General features: G+C 36.3%; 2 protein-coding genes across 2 annotated transcripts; both read right to left on the bottom strand.

Moving 5' to 3' along the window:
* Positions 1-1,583: 1,583 nt before the first annotated feature.
* Positions 1,584-7,463, bottom strand: LOC104105158 (uncharacterized). Its single transcript, XM_009613411.4, has 7 exons — positions 7,210-7,463; positions 6,670-6,800; positions 6,125-6,177; positions 5,266-6,029; positions 4,390-4,470; positions 2,868-2,930; positions 1,584-1,951 (listed from the first exon to the last, which is right to left on the bottom strand). The coding sequence occupies exons 1-7, from the start codon at positions 7,261-7,263 to the stop codon at positions 1,886-1,888; spliced, it is 1,212 nt and encodes a 403-aa protein (XP_009611706.1). The 5' UTR covers positions 7,264-7,463; the 3' UTR covers positions 1,584-1,885.
* A 9,147-nt stretch (positions 7,464-16,610) lies between these two features.
* LOC104105160 (uncharacterized) lies at positions 16,611-17,168 on the bottom strand. The gene has a single exon (XM_009613413.1). The coding sequence runs from the start codon at positions 17,166-17,168 to the stop codon at positions 16,611-16,613; it is 558 nt and encodes a 185-aa protein (XP_009611708.1).
* Between the last annotated feature and the right edge of the window lie 359 nt (positions 17,169-17,527).

Below are 17,527 nucleotides of genomic sequence, written 5' to 3'. Positions count from 1 at the left end.
CAACTAAGGACATACAATAACTTGATATGGGGAACTGGTCCGTAGTAGTGTTATTCTTTGTTCTTGATGCACTTGAGAATCGTTTTCTTGATGATCAATCACAGTGAGTATGCTTGAGTAAAATCTCTAAGTGTTCAAGTGATTTGTTTTACCTTCCTTGATGTTAATAATGCAATTGTGACATCACTAGGATAATGTAAGCAAGGTAGGTAAAAGACATTCCCCATAAAGTTGACTGCTGCATTGTTTCTGCACTGTAGCGTGTGCAGGCAGCAACTTTACAGCTGGGGCTGTTGACTTGTGCAGCTTCCTCAGGAAACGGTAGCTATATGTTCCCTCTGTTGTTCCTTTGACTCTGAAGAGTTGAACCATATCCCAAGGTGGAACCTTTTGATCTTAAGGTCTTGAGAATGTGTAACAGGTTCCTTATCTGGTTCTTGACAGTAAGTTTGTTAGATCATCAAAACATAACAGGGATATACATATAGCCTATCAATTATGTTTCTGCCCCCTGCTTCAACCTCCCTCCCATTCAAGAGACCTAAGGGTGGAATTGTTGTTGTAACGTTGTTCATCCAAAGAGCCAAGGGTGGGTGCCATTCCCAAATGACTGGCGATAGATTTGTCACTTGGGTGTCTATTAGTGTTTGTTCAGATAAGAATAGTATTAAATATGGTATATTAATAATGGTGGAGATTAGTTATGTTGAAATTATTTCTTATCGAATTTTTGATTTGGAAAATTATTTGTTTACGAAAAATACCCTCTACATTCGTTGGAAAGGATTTGAAAAATATTTGAAAGAGCAATTATGTTTCTATACATGCTATCCACGTGCTAAAATAATGATATTGCTAATGTCACAGTTTGTTATGTATAAGAATAGTACTGAATAGGATATATAACTAATACAAGTATCCGTTTTACATAGGTTAAAAACACTACCAAAGAAGTAATTATTAATATTAAAGCTAATACATATATTATTTTTCCTAATATATCCTATCAAACGACCCCTCTGTAAAATGGAAAAGCAATGTCAAATGACCTGGTGATACCCTAGTGACTTGAGAAGTGCAATATCCGGAGTTCCAGAACCCCAAATTCGTCCTCGCCACTACATTGACCAATTGCTCAAAAGAAGAAAATTCAAAGATCACGTAGTTCTGCAGAAAGACGGATCTAGATTAACATATAGTACTTAATCTACCCCCCCCCCCCCCAAAACCAAAAAAAAAAAAAAGAAACGGTACAAAAACAAAGTGGCCACGACATCACCCTTTATCAACTTAGGAACAAGGTTCAAATTCCAAGAAGGGCTCCTCTCATCTTCTACCCTCTCCTCTCCCATAAACGGGCCTATCCCAGACCCCAAAAGAAGTTACAAGGAAAAAACAAAAAGGAGACAGAAAAATCCGCCACCAACCTAACTTATAAGCATACTTGCAAGACGCTTTGCACACCCTACTTTAACAAGCGCATCAACGTATTCAAAAGATTTTTACTTCACCAGACAAATATATGCGCATGTGGCAGCGGGCTCATTTCCCATATCTTTCACAGTTCAAATAAAAAAGAAAGCTACCCGCTAATGCTTCGGAATTATATGTATGTAATTCCAAAATAATGAGGATCACAAAGAAGAGAAGGCAAAATCAGTGACACAACAAAAGAATGAGACTTTTTCCGCAAAATATTTTGCCCTGTATAGAAAACTACAGAATTGACAAAGGGGATCTAACAACTGATCCATATTCATTGCTCGTCCAGCTAGAACGAGAAGGAAATACATGCTCTATAAGGCTTCTGAAGAGTTGCATGATCTCACTTCAGGTCTCATGATTTTTGCATCAAAGCTCCAATATGCATCTGAATTGCATCAGTTCACGTAATCATACTTTGTCTCTTGGCACGGGATGCTAGGGCAAGCAGAATCTTTTTTCTCGGACCCTACAATTTTAGGCATCTCTTTCAGAAAAGCTAGGAGTGAAAAAAACCATAATTTCAGAACTGCTAAACCAATAAAGCAAAAGGGTAAAGACAGGTACATTATAACACATGCCAAACTATAGATATGTCATCATGTGGAAATGCTTCCCCAGAGTCACTTTCCTCTGACTTACATCCACAGGATCGTGGATGTTGGGCCGAGAATATCAGTTGAAGACAAAAGAAAGGCCCCTGAGCTCCCTCTGTCTCTCTCTTTGTAAGCATGAATGCTCTCCTGCTCACTTTTCTCAAGGTTCTAACAGAGGGAGGGCAGTTCATTATAAAGTCATCTGAGAAGATAAGTCATGCTTTCTCTTTCCAAATGAATGACTACTTGATTTTATATAGTTATTAGGAGAAGGATCGATACATGTAATTATAATATACATGATTTTTGGATAACTAAGAAATCTCCTAGGGGTAGTGGCCGCACGGTTCGAAAACTCTATGGATAATGGGCCCATCGCTCTATACTTCTCCACTTAGTAATTATAATATACATTGACGGTGCAAACGCGGATCGACATTTTTTTTTTGTTTCCGGAAACTGGTTAAAGAAGAAGTTGTAATTGCGAAAATGGTCCGCTGTAACTCTTGTATCATGTAATATATTTTAAATATTTCCTAGTCGGAAGGTAAAATTATTTCGAGATAGCTTAAAAGAGAGTTTGGACATATAAGTGCCACACAAGGAAAAAAAGGAATTCAATTAAGCAGAAAAGGCAAATCAGAAAATTTATGACCGTGAACACCCCAAAAGAAAAAAGTGGGAACATGAAGAAAAGAAACATTCACACGCACAACAAAATCCAGAGCATTCAACTGAGACACTAGGTCTCCAAGAATAGATCAAATATCGCATTTAATAAGAGCATACCATGGGTACTCCCAACTCTTTCAGATCATTGTCACCCATCTGCTTCAATGAATACAGATCCACCTGCAGCACAGTTCAAGGTAAATATGTATAATAGCTGAAAAGAATTTACACCCGCAATTCATCAACAATTCAATAAAAAATGACGCATTAACACATTAGTGACAAGAAATAAAGTAAACTGAGTTTAAGGACCGAATCATATCAGCAAACTGAGTCTAACAAAAGAAAACATGAACAGATGCTCCTAAATCAACCCTCTTGTATGACTTCCCATACATGAAAGACATTCACATTTAAACTTGACATGAAGGTACACGTTTATGAGTGGGGAGTCACAGCCAGCACAGCTGCAAATAGTACTACAGTAACGGCAACCTCAACACAATCCTCACCTAAATGTCAAGCTTGTCCAAATTTCAAATTTTAACCCCATGCCGCAAAAGTTCCAAGTATTGTAGTAGCTCGTCCAATACATATACACAATGCAGTAACCAGGCTTTTGACGAGGATAGGCTCGTGTTAGCATTACTCCTTGGACCAATGCACTGAAAATATCACATGCCCTTTCTCCGGCAAGGAGTCCACCTTTCTACAAGTTGCTTGCCATTTTTACTTTCTCTTAGAAGTTAGAAGTCACCCACACCTAGTTCATCCTAATCCTATCGTCCAACACATAAGTCTGTCAAATTCTACTTCTGAATCCACTAGTCCAGTCACAAATGTACATCGCGAACACATTGCAAATAAGGTGTGTTTCTTAAAGCTTTAGCTCCCCCAGGACCAACCTTAACAGTTCTATCTTCTGGTATTCTGCCCTCATACTAGCTACAAAAGAAGAATGTTACATTCTTAATTTTTTTTTTTTGCCCAACTGTTCTAATATTTACTACATTCTGAATATGAACTTGGTATCTGTTGGAATACTTTGACTACAATCCTTACACCCACAAACACTAGTTTCTATCTGAACTACAAAAGCATATAATTACTTTAACCATAAAACAACTACTCATTTACCATTCTTCGTTCGCCTGATCTAGGCCAACTTTATGGGGCAGAAGCAGGGAAATTTCATTGTTCCTTGGATAAAATGAACTTTGAAGTTTGATATATCAATTGAAAAATCGGAAACCTAAAGTAGTACAAATTTCTGGCTAACCAGAACCAGAACGTCAGATGGTTTAGAAAGGCAGTATTTTCTTCGCACACTTGTGGCATCAAGTAGGTATAAACTCTCTAATTTTGTAAGACTTCAACATTCTAAGCAACCATATCGAGTAGCTTGGATGCAAATCCCAATCCACAAGATCTCATAACTGAATACGAGCTGTTTAAATCTTCTACAATTTTGGGGACAATAGATATTGCAGAGTTTTAATGGCATAAAGCATTTCAATTACATGCATGCCTCGAGTGTTAATCTTAAACATGAACTGATGCTTAATATTAACAAAGATGAGATTAATAAATCAATAATGTTGCAACTGAAAAGCGATACTAGAAGGTGAAGGACATTTACTTCCTCAGCCTTGAAATTGATAGCATACTTGTCTAGACCCAACGAGTGCAAAAAACTATCAACAGTAGGCTGATCCTCAACCTGCATCGAGGGGAAGAAAATGAAAATTTAGTGACCAGTGAACCAAATTCTTTTTAACTTTTTATGTTCTTTTTAACCTCCAATCATTTATCCATCGTACTCAATATGAATTTTTCCAAGACATGGCTATGGCCTAAATTTTCACACCAGAAAGTAGACATGTTGAATCATGTTTTTAGCCAAATATTGCATTTTATCTTGGACAGGAATTTGAGAATACAAGCTACCATAGTTACAGCTATCCAAAAAATTGCAAGATCCAGTAAGGTTCATCTATTTTGATAGGTGAACAATTTATTAAAGAATAAAGTCTTGGTGCAAAGTGCACAAACACCAAAATGCATCGTTAAGAATAAAACCACAGCTTATGGAAGAGCCAACAAATATCCAAAAAGGTATATTTCACATAATTCTCAAGAATGGATAACAGATGATTATATAAAAGCAAGGCCCTCTTTCTTTTTTCTTCTTTAGAAAAGGTTAACCATTTTCCTTTTAGCAACTCTTATCTAAGAATGAAGAAAGATATGTTTTTACAAGCAAACAACTTGATGTTTATGAGAATCTGTTGTACTTAATGCCGGTATGGAAGTAATGCAGAATAACACTTAATTATCAGAGGTCACATACTTGAAAGGAAGAAATAGTTTGCAGCCCTGGAAATAGGATAAATATGATGTTTGATTACCACTAGAAAAATCTCACCATATAATCATCTAAGCTATAAGAGATCTGAACATGAAATTTCAGTAAAAGAGGAAACAAAGAAAAAGTAGAAAGTCAAGTAGATTGTACTGCATATGAACTTTTCTGCACTAGACTGCGCGACTGTGGAATTGGGGCACGCAATGGTGCAACAGTCTTTCCAGGTCCAGCAGGTTGGGATGTATTTGACGGGTAAGCTGCAGAAGTCATGGGGCGTGAAAACTCAGAGACATCTTTCCTTGTGTATGAACCGAGTCTCGGGTCATCATAAGGCATGACTGGAGTTCTTCTCTGCAGTTCCTCCCCTCTCCTTGGTGGTGAGATACCTCTAGAAGAACTCACAACTCCATCTGGTGATTTTCGCCTTAAACGATCCAGTGTCCAGGGGGAATAAGAATTTCTTATCGACTCCATCTGTGGCAAAGCATCTGCATTTCTTGTGGAGGAAGCGCGTCCCAGTATGCTCAAACTCCTTGACTCGGGTGTATTATACCTGACATCCTTTAGCTCAGGACGGTGCCCCCTAAAATCCCTGGCTTCAGGTATGTACTGTCTTGAATCTCTGATTTCAGGTAAGTATTGTCTAGAACCTCTTGAATCAATCATTCGCTGTCTATCATTCCTTGGCTCAGGTACTCGCGGTCTATTATCCCTTGGCTCAGGTACTCGTGGTCTATTATCCCTCAGCTCGGGGATCTGCTGTAGCAAACTAGGTTTTGCTGTTGAAGATTGAGCTGGCCTTGAAAGGAAATCACGAAGATCCACCCCATTCTGATGGCCGTTGCTTTGACCTCGGTCAAGTACAGTTTTCCGCATGATTTTATATCGCAGGTCATCTTTACCAAGCCGCGCATCTTCATTAAATCATAAGGAACACAATTGACAATCTTGAATTTGGATGTATATTAACAAACAAGAATATACAGTGGAGAAGCAGTGCAATTATTACCATCAATGCCACTATAGGAACTAGAGCTCAATCTACTTCCATCTCCTCGCTGACTGCAAAAATGAAATGTTGATATTGTGTGTAAATGCTGAACATATAATTTACTCTAACAAAAGTATAGCAATCACCTCACTCCATACATTAGGAAATTTTGGTTCACTATTTGGGCTACAAAAATGTGACTATGTTTCCCCTGAGCCGAGGGTCTCTATAAGAAACAATCTCTCTACTTTCATATGGTAAGGGTAAGACCGCGTACACACTACCCTCCCCAGGCTCCACTTGTGGGATTACACCGGGTTTATTGTTGTTGTTGTTATTAGACTACAAAACTAACTGAACATTTGGTTAAGTATTTAAATTACATTGAAATTTATTTACAATCATTAGTTTTCTCCCACTCATAAAATGTTTTAATATCACTATGAGCTCAAAAAATAACACCAATAGACATGCAAGCTAAAACATACTTTCCTAGTTTCAAGCTTTCAAAAAGATCAAATCACACAACCAAATGATTACGAGGAAAACAATGGAGAGTTTACCGTTTATTATTGAATTCTGTTGTTGAATCTGCAGTGGTACCTAGCCTATCTCTGACAGACCGTTTGCTCCCAACTGCTGGTCCTGAATCAGGAAAGGGATGACCTAATATAGACCCTGCCTTCTTTACCACCTTTCACACATGAAAAGCCAAAATCAAAACATTGTCACAATGAAAATTGAATTACTCAACAACAGCTCCGTAACACCTTTTCCATAACATAACACTATCCCCTCCAACCTAATAATAAAACATTAAAAGATAAATTCAATTTTTTTTTATTATTTTTTTTTTTGAAAAGGTAAGCAATTTTTCTTTTTTAAAAGGTAACATTCAAAGATAAATTCACTTCTTTAGCATAACTCTCTGTTACAATAATAACAGAACATTTCCAGATAATTAATCACTTCCTCATTTGTACATATAACACGAAAATAATTAAAAATTCATACAAAAGCTGATGAAACTGCATCGTTTCTCCATTTCCGAATTTCGTTGCGATTTCTTAAGCATATAAGTAAAACTTCAAAAAAGGAACTACCTGACCGCTGCGTCCTAGCGTAATTGTAATTCGAGAGCTCGAAGCCTCCGCCATTTTAGCAACTTGGAAACCCTATCTCAGCAATAAACGCTAAACCGGAATTGTACTGTATGAAACATCAAAATCCTTCAGAAATGGGGAAAAGTAGCAGCTCCGATACGAGACTTGAGATCGAGCTTAGGTCTTAGGGTTTGCACTGCGAGAGATGTAGAGGAGAGAGAGAGTGTGTGTGTGTTTGTGTGATGTGTGTGTGTGTGTGTGTTTTGGGTGCCAAGCGCGATATGCACGTGACAACTGCGCGCGTGGAATTCAGATTCTTAGGTGGGCTTTAAAGAACAATGCAGGGCCCAATTTGGGTTACTAGTGGAGTACGGCCTTAATGAAGGGGAGTTTTATAGCTTTACCCACAAAAAAGAAGAATTAACCCAAATAGCCCCCACTCAATCACTTAAACTAAAAATAGTCGATGAAGGTATAATATATGCATAATTTATGTATTATATATATATATATATATATATATATAATCAATATATATAGTTAAAAAAGGTAAATAATAAATATGACCGGCTATTTGTGTAAAGATCCCAAAACTAAATTAATTACCCTTGCCTACTCATTAGTTTTTCTACATACCAAACCAATTACTCGTCCTATCCATTGTAGCTTTTGTGGATAATTATTTCTTTTTTTCTTTTTTTCTTTCGTTTCTCCTTTTATTTTTTATTCTTTTTCCTTTTTTCTTTTTTTTCTGTTCATATATTTTTTGGCTCGTTTCTTTTCACTTTTTATTTTTATTTTTCTTCCTTTTGTTTATTTTTTTTTAATTTCGCATTCCTTTTCTAATTCATTGAACTTTTGTTTTAGTTTCCTTTTTTTTCATATTATTATTTTATGTCTTTCGACAACTACTTCTTATACAATGAATATTATTTTCATGGAACTCCATCAAAAAATTCATTTAAGAAAATATTTGTAAGGACCTAGTTGGAAAAATTAAAAAAATTAAAAAATGACTTATTTATTACGGTATATTGTTATATTATATTGTATATTATAACAGTATAATGTTACTATAACCATGACTTTAACTTTGCATAATAGCACCTAGATGATTTAATAAATAGCAGTCGAAGTATACTATTATGGTATATTGTATATTATTACAGCATACTGTTGCAGCATATTATATATTATTATAGTATACCGCTATAGTATATTGTATACTATAACAATATACTATTGCAATATAGCTATATACACCTATAGTATATTGTATACCTTAGCGATATATTGTTAAGTAACTGTGTTCTTCTTCGATTATTATAGTATATCATTGTAGTATATTGTATACTATACAGTATATTATTGCAGTATAGTTATATACTCCTACAGCATATTGTATACCGTAACAGTATACTATTGGTAATTGTGTTCTTCTTTGATTTTCAGCTGAAAAAATCGATCTCAATCACTTCAAATCAGCTCAAACTATGATCAAATTTCAATATGAACTTCTAGAAGATACTTTAAGCAACATTTAATAACACCCACTTCGAATCAAACAAGAAATCTTTAAAATAAAAATCTTAAATTCAAGAGTTTCAAGCCCAACAACGGTGGATATTCAAATACACATAAAAATTCAAATCTAGGAAGCTTACTCGAAGGTACTATAAGCAATATTTTATAGCACCCACATCGAATCAAACAATAAATCTTTAAAATAAAATTTTAAATTCAGTAGCTTCAAGCTCAACAATGGTGGGTCTTCATACACACACAAATATCATATCTGGTAAACTTAATATATTAAGTAATCGTATGTGCTACTTAAAATAAAAATAGACCAAATTATTTAATTATCAGATTGTAATAGCTACTAAGTAACCTTGCAAAAATGAAGGTGGATGTTTTAACACTATGTACTTCAATACGAAGGCAAATAGCTAATAGGTGGGCCGAGTAAATAGTCTGGGCTGCATAGGTAAGAAAAATAAATACTTTAGGCTTGGGTATTAAAGGATAAATAGTTTGGGCTTAATGGGTATAAAGTGAGATTTTTCCTTCATTAAGTGGGCTTTTCAGCTCCCAGAATTCGAGCCTAAATAGTTTTATAGAGGGCCCATTATTCATAATAGACTTCACCAAATGTCTTACTCCATTAGTCTCATTCTATGTGTAATTTGATAGTGTCTAAATGCACATGAAATTTGAGATATAAAGAAAAACATTTGATGCTTTAGCTAAATATATGCAAATTATCAAAATTTTCCTTGCAACAAATAATTAAATGAGGGAAAATGAGACTCAAAGTCTTGTACAAGAGAACAATAAGATTTAACAAGTATCAAAATAGTAAAAATGATATTCTTTCTTCGACAAATTAAAAAAAAAAAAAGACAGTCATATAGATTGGGACGGATAGAACAATGTTATTTAGTTATTACAATCCAAATACTTGTCTTGGTCTAGTAAATTTGAATTCGCTAAGTAAAATTTATATTGTTTTGATGAGGTAAAATTATATTTATTTTAAGTCTACAATAATTATGAAATTGAATTAAGGTCTAACAATTGAAAACTACTTTACGAATCATTTAAAGTGAACCAAAGAAATAAAGTGTGAGCTCAAATTATATGTGGCAAATATGTACTCAAATTGAAATGGCAGTTCATTCCTCCAAAGCTAGTGGTCAAAAGACTTACTACAACTTATACCTCGGAGTTGTGAGCTAGTTTGAAATAAGTTGCCTCTTGACGTTAACCTATACTTATTCCATTTGTACTTCCTCCCTAACAATTGGAATAACTCTTATCCCTTGACATCTGCTTCCTCTTCTCTTTTTTGTTTTTTTCAAACCAAACATAAGCATCACCAAGAGGTGTTATAAGATATTTGATGAGATCCTTCTTAATAATTAAGGGTCGTTTGCTAAGATGTATTAGGGAAAATAATATATGTACTAGCTTTGTATTATTAATCTCATGTTTGGTAGTATTTTTCAATCTATGTATAACTAATACATTTATTAGTTATGCAACTTATTCATTACTTTTCTTATACATAACAAACCATAGCATTAGCAATACTATAATTTTTAATACATGCATAAGCACGTATAAACAGGGGCGTACACAAAAACTTGTAAGCGGTGTCAATATTTACATAAGAGTGTAAAATAAATAACATTAATTATTACATTTCTAAACGAGTGATTGTCGTAGTGCATTAGTTTTATGGAGTGTTAACTGTTAAGTTAGAAGAGGTCTTGAGTTCAATTCTACTTAACCATAATTTTTAATAAGAGGCTCTTCAAATATTTGCCAAAGTGTGTTCTAGTTTAGGTTCAAATCTCCGACCTCTTAAAGCAAAACCAGGAAGCTACAAGTTAGAAGACTTGTGGTTCTTGATGATGAAGCCACCATTCCTCAAGACCTACCTTCAAGCTCCGTGCCTTTCAATCTTGTTGATGCACCAGAGAGTGTCCATTTGGACATCTTTGAAGATGAAGATGTTAACCATTCTGGTAATCCCCCCTCAAGTCTTGCTGATAGACTCTTCGCCCAAGAATTCAAGGGTGAAGAAGATTTTGGCCCTGTTTATGAAGAGTTACCACTTGCTGCCCTTCCAATTACCTCCCCTGCTCATGCCATTAATTCTTTCATTTCTTCTGCCACCTTACCTGCAGCCATTTTTGTTGACGCTCCTGCCGCTACCTCTCATGAAGAAGCTGGCCCTTCTAGCGGGAGACAAAACATGAAGAAGGTGTTGATTAAAGTTTCTGATGGTGAAAATTTATTAACGAAATCTAGCCGAGTTGCGGTATGGTTGAAACCATTGATCGGCCATGTGGAGAGGGAGAAACTTGAGTCTCATAGCTCTTTAACCTTAATTAATGATGTTATTCATTCTGCCCTTAAGGTATATCCTTCTTTCCTTACATTTTTTCCTTTTCTTCTAAGTTTATAGCTTTTCTATCTCGCATTTTTGCAGATCAATCTAACAGGTACGGAGCTAATGAGAAGGATATCCTGGACTGATCAGCAAGTGGTTGAGTTGCGTACTGAAGCTGACAATTGGAAGGAACAGTTTGAAAGCCTCTAACTTGAGAAGGACATCTTTGCCGAAGACAAAGGGGCTCTGGAGCAACAATTAAAGATAACAACCGCTGAGTTAGCGATTTTGAAGGCCTCTTCCAACAAAGTTGAAAAGTATAAGGACATATTAGAATCTTCCTTTGCTGAGCAACATTCTAAGTTTATATCTTTTCTATCTCGCCTTTTTGCAGATCAATCTAACAGGTACGGAGCTAATGAGAAGGATATACTGGACTGATCAGCAAGTGGTTGAGTTGCGTACTGAAGCTGACAATTAGAAGGAACAGTTTGAAAGCCTCTAACTTGAGAAGGACATCCTTGCCGAAGACAAAGGGGCTCTGGAGCAACAATTAAAGATAACAATCACTGAGTTAGCGGTTTTGAAGGCCTCTTCCAACCAAGTTGAAAAGTATAAGGACATATTAGAATCTTCCTTTGCTAAGCAACATTCAAAGGCTATCGAGGAGATTAGGAGCTTGAAAGAACTTCTAAATTAGAAGGAGGTGTATGCTGGTGATTTAGTTCAAACGCTCACCCAAGCTCAAGAGGATCTTCGTGCCTCTTCTGGTAAAATTAAGTTCCTCGAGGATACTCTTGAACCTTTGAAGGCATCTTATGAAGCTTCTAAAGCCAAAAAAGAAGACTTGAGGGTTGAGATTGAACAACTGGAGAAAGACTATGAAGCTCTGGAAGACAAAATAACACTTGATGTTAGCTGGGCTTTTCTGAATACCCGTCTTGAGAATTTGACCGAAGCTACCCAGGAGGGTTTTGACCTTGAGACTGAATTTCCAAATCTAAATAGGTAATTGAACAAACTCAGCAACGTCAAAGTTTCTCAACACCCGAGAATGAAATTTTCAAAGGTGATGGAGACGGTCTCGCAGCTGACCAAGCCGATGCCCAGCCTTCGTCTTTTCAAGTTGATCCTTTCACCCCTGCTGATAATGCTCCTTAATTTTTTACCCTTTACCTTAGAGATTTTACTTTTGTTGGTGTTGATGAAACATTTTGTTTTTGCTTTAAGTGGATTTTGGGAAGTTTTTTCTTCCCTGTTTTTGGGATATTAGTGTTAATACAATTTTGCTGCATATATCATGCTTTTTGCTTTTTAAGTTTTTGAGCTTTTACTCGTATTCAAAATACTCTTAACATGTCGTGTCTTAATATGTACATGCTTTTTTTTATTTTATAAAAGAAAGCATTTTTATATTAACAACACTAATGAAGATGACGTCTCATATTCATATTGGTGCAAAGATACAAAATATGAAGTAATTTGAAAAAGTTTTATTTGAACTTTCAAGCAAATATTTATGTACAACATTTTCATAACTGCTTCTTTATAGCAGGTTTACAAGTACGGGTACGTTTACCCCATGACAAAATTTATGGCCTTAACCTAAAAGCTCGTGGGAGTTTTTTGCCGGTTCTCCAACTCTTTACTTCCCATTCCTTCTGCGAGCTTGAAAATTTGACATTTTCTTCAAGGTTTTTCCTTTGGCTTAGCTATGCTTTCGTGGTGTATATCTTATTCCTTTGTGTACTTCTCCATATGCATAGTCCCCCAGTATTTGAGCATTGAAGAGTGAAATCTCGAATACTAGATCAACTCCTTACTTTGGTCCTTTTCCTGAAAAAAAAATACACATGGGACTCGGAGGTAACTTTTTAGATGATGACTGCTTAACCTTTCCATCAGAATTATTGTAACCTAGACTGGGAATAATTAAGTATTTCGCGTGTCTTTCAGGTCTAATATCATCATTTGGTACATGCTAGCTTTTTGCCTATCATCTGAAATGGTTAGTAAAACTTAAATGAACAAAGTAAAAAATAAACTTTTATGATACCTGACCATGGGTGTTAGCTTCTTCAAAAGTAATACTTCTTCAAATAGACTTTATTCCAATAGGATGGTAACACCTTGCCGTCCATAGTTTCTAACTCATACGCTCCTTTGCTAGCAACGCCTTTGACTCTATACGAGCCTTCCCAATTTGGACTTAGCTTTCCTCCATTCGCCGCCTGTGTTGATCGAAGCACTTTTTTGAGGACAAAGTCCCAATATTGAAATACCTTAGGTTTGCCTTCCTGTTGTAGTACAGTTCAATCATCTGCTTTTGTGCTGCCATCCAAATCAAAGCTACCTCCCTTCTCTCTTCTGTCAAATCTAAATTTGTACGAAGTTCTTTCTCATTTGACGCTTCATTTCTATACGTGTACCTTGTACTCGGTTCTCCTATCTCCACTGGAATTAAGGTCACGGTTCCATAAACGAGCGAGAACGGTGTTTCTCTCGTGCTTATTTTTGTCATTGTTCGATAAGCCTATAATACCCCCGGTAGCACTTCTGGCCACTTGCCTTTTGATTCTTCTAATCACTTCTTTAGATTGTTGATAACGATCTTATTTGTTGAGTTAGCTTGTCCATTAGCTACGGGATGATAGGGTGTTGAAGTAATTCGTTTAATTTTTTAATTTTTGAAAAAATTGGTAACCTTCGTACCTACGAACTGTAGGCTATTATCGCAAACGATTTCCCTTGGGACTCCAAATGGACATATTATATTTCTCCAAACGAAGTCTATAACTTCCTTTTCTCGTACATGTTTGAAGGCACCTGCTTCTACCCACTTTAAAAAATCATCCGTTAAAATTAACAAAAATCGTACCTTTCCTTTGGCTTGAGGCAGAGGACCTACAATATCCATCCCCCATTTCAATAAATGGCCACGGTGATATGATTGAATGGAGTAATTCCGCTGGTCGATGCATATTATTTGCATATCTCTGGCACTTATCGCACCTTGTTACAAAATTTTCCGTCTCATCTTCCATTTTTGGCCAATGGTACCCTGCTTATTAGTGTTTTCACCAACGACCTTCCCCCGACATGATTGCCACAATGTCCCTCGTCCATTTTTCTCATCACATATTCAGTTTGTGATGGTTCAAGGCACCATGCTAAGGATCCTCCTAACATTTTACGATAAAAATTTCCCTATATTGGGCAGTATTGAGCAACTTTCAATTGTAGCAATTGGAATTTCTTTTTATCCTTAGGTGAAATTCCATACTGCAAATAATTCATAAACTCGTTTCTCCAATCCCAAGTTAGATTATGAAATTTACCTCATTCTTGGTTTAATCAAGGGATGAATGAAACAAATGTACCACAATCGCATTTTTCGTGTTTGACACATCAGCCATAGACCCTAGATTTTCCAATGCATCAGCTTCTCCGTTTTCTTCCCTGGGTATTTGTATAGCTTTCCAAGTCTGAAACTGCCTCAGTAATTCCCGTACCTTTTTCAGGTATTGTTGCATCCGCGTCTCTCTTGCCACGTAATTTTCTTACATTTGGTTTACTACCAGCTGCGAGTTACTTTTGATTTTGATTTGTTCAATACCAAGCTCTCTCGCGAGTTCTAAATCTGCAATCACAGCTTCATACTATGTTTCATTATTAGTAATTGGATAATACTTTATTGCATGTCTTATAATCTCTCCCGAAGGTGAAATTAAAATAATTCCCAAACCTGCTCCTTTTACATTTGAAGAACTCGTCAGTTTATAAGGTCCAAGTCCCCAGATTATATCCGGTAAACACTCGTACCTCTTTTTTTGCTTCAGGAAGTAGGTTCGAGATGAAATCTGCTACAAAATCCGCTAGTACCTGAGACTTTATGGATGTTCTAGGCTTATAGATAGTATCATATTCACTAATCTCTATGGCCCATTTAGCTAATATTCCTGATAATTTTTGCTTGTGCAATATATTCCTTAGTGGCAAAGCAGATATAACAGAAATAGGATGGCATTGAATATAAGGTCGTAACTTTCTTGGTGCCATAATTAATGCTAATGCAAGTTTCTCTAAATGAGGATACCGTGTCTCGGTATCTAATAAGGATTTGCTAACATAATAGATTGGAGATTGCTTACCCTTGTCTTCACGTACTATCACCGCTCTTATTACCACTTCTGACACAACTAAGTAAATAAGCAATCTTTCTCCATCCTTCGATTTTGCTAACATGGGCGGTTTCGATAAGTACGACTTCAAATCCTTCAAAGCTTGTTGATATTCATCAGTCCATTCAAATTCATTTTGCTTTTTTAATATTGAAAAGAATTTAAAATATTTTTCTGAAGATTTGGATATAAACCTTCCTAAAGCTGCTACTTTACATGTTAATCTTTGTACCTCTTTTTTGCTTGTAAGTACATCGGATATTTCCTCAAATGCCTTGATATGTGCGGGATTCACTTTAATTCCCCTGTTAGATACAAGAAATCCCAAAAATTTACCTAAAGCGACACTAAAGACACACTTTTCCGGGTTTAACTTCACGTTATACTTGCGGAGAATTTCGAAGGTTTCAGTCAAATGTTGGAAATGGTCCCCTACTTGTGGTGATTTGACCAACATATATCAATATAAACCTCCATGGTTTTTCCCAAGTGTTCTTGAAATATTTTGGTCACCAATCTTTGGTACGTTATTCCAGCATTTTTCAAACTGAATGGCATGACTTTGTAGCAATAAGCCCCCCTGTCTGTAATAAACGAAGACTTTTCCTTATCTAGAGGATCCATCTTTATTTGACTATAACCAAAATATGCATCTAAAAAATGTAAAAGCTCATGACCTGCGGTAAAATCAATTAATTGATCTATATGTGTTAAAGGAAACAAATCTTTAGGGCAAGCTTTGTTTAAATCAGTATAATCCATACAAACTCGCCACTTCCCATTCATTTTTTGAACTGCGATAGTATTAGCTAACCAGTCAGGGGTATTTTACCTCTCGTATTGAATCAATTTTCAGAAGTTTTTGTACCTCATCTTGGATTACTTGATTTTTAAATGCTCCTTGCTTCCTTTTCTTTTGTTTGACAGGTGGATGCAATAGGTCCTCATTAAGCTTATGAGTCATTACCTCCGGTGGTATACCTGTCATGTCTGAATGCGACCAAGCAAAGCAATCGCCGTTAGCACGTAAAAATTCAATTAACTTACCTTTTTATTTCCAAGCTCAAGTTTGTTCCGATGTAAACTTTTCTGTCAGACCAGTGGACGAATAATATAACAGATTCGAGCTCCTCCGTGGTTGTTTTGATATTTTCATTTTCCTCTAGTTCTTGAATCATATCAGGCCTCGAATCTATATCAGCTTGATTTCTTGGACTTCTAGTTGAGGTGGGCACTGAATTATTCTCAACTGAGTTCTTTAATTTCTATTTCGTACCTCCATCCTCGGATATTGCACTTGTGATTGCAACTGAATTGATATCTCATGATGCCCATTGATCCCTCCTGATTTGACGGATTCCCCAATGTGACAAGAACTTAATGACCTGATGCAACGTTGACGAGACCGCATCCATGTCATGAATCCACGGTCTTCCCAAGATTATATTATAGGCCATGTCTGCATCTACCACCTGGAATTTAGTGTCTTTAATGACACATTTTGCAAATGTAGCCAATATGATTTCTCCTTTCATGATGACACTTGAATTATCGAACCCAGGCAGTGATCGTGCCTTCTGTATGATTCGATCATTTACTTGCACCTCATTCACTACTCTTAGTAGAATGATATTTACTGAGCTACCTAGGTCTATCAAAACTCGTCTAACATTAGTATCATGGACAAGTAAAGATATTACCAGTGCATCGTTATGAGGAATGATCAAGCCGTCCGCATCTTCGTCGTCAAATATTATGCTGTCTCCTTCCAAAACCTGACGAACCCATTTCCCATGGGTAACGGTAACCTTGGATGTCTTTCTTGCTGCCGTGTACGTTATCCCGTTAACTTCTTCACCCCCGATTATAACATTTACCATTCTCTTTGGTGACAAGGGCTTTTGTAGTTCTTGCTTGTTTTTCATGTAAAATTATTTTTCTTTTTCGCTGAACAGATCAATGAGGTAGACTTGCTTCAATAGATACTCAATGTCTCCTTATAGGAGCCTGCAATCTGTTGTTCTATGGCCATGATCGTTATGAAACTCACACCAAAATTTCCGACTCCTTTTGCTGGGGTCTGACCTTATCTCTTTTGGACATCGCACCTTGTAACCCATTCCTCTTAGAACAACTACCAACTCTGATGTACTGGCGTTGAAACTATAATCTCATATCTTTGATTGAGAGTTTAAATCACTACTTCTGGCCATGTCCCGCTCTATTTTGAATCGGGAGG

This window comes from Nicotiana tomentosiformis, chromosome 10 (genome assembly GCF_000390325.3).
Source record: "Nicotiana tomentosiformis chromosome 10, ASM39032v3, whole genome shotgun sequence".
NCBI lineage: Eukaryota > Viridiplantae > Streptophyta > Magnoliopsida > Solanales > Solanaceae > Nicotiana > Nicotiana tomentosiformis.
Note: the sequence above shows the minus strand (reverse complement) of the source record. Positions and strands in the feature narration are given on the sequence as shown.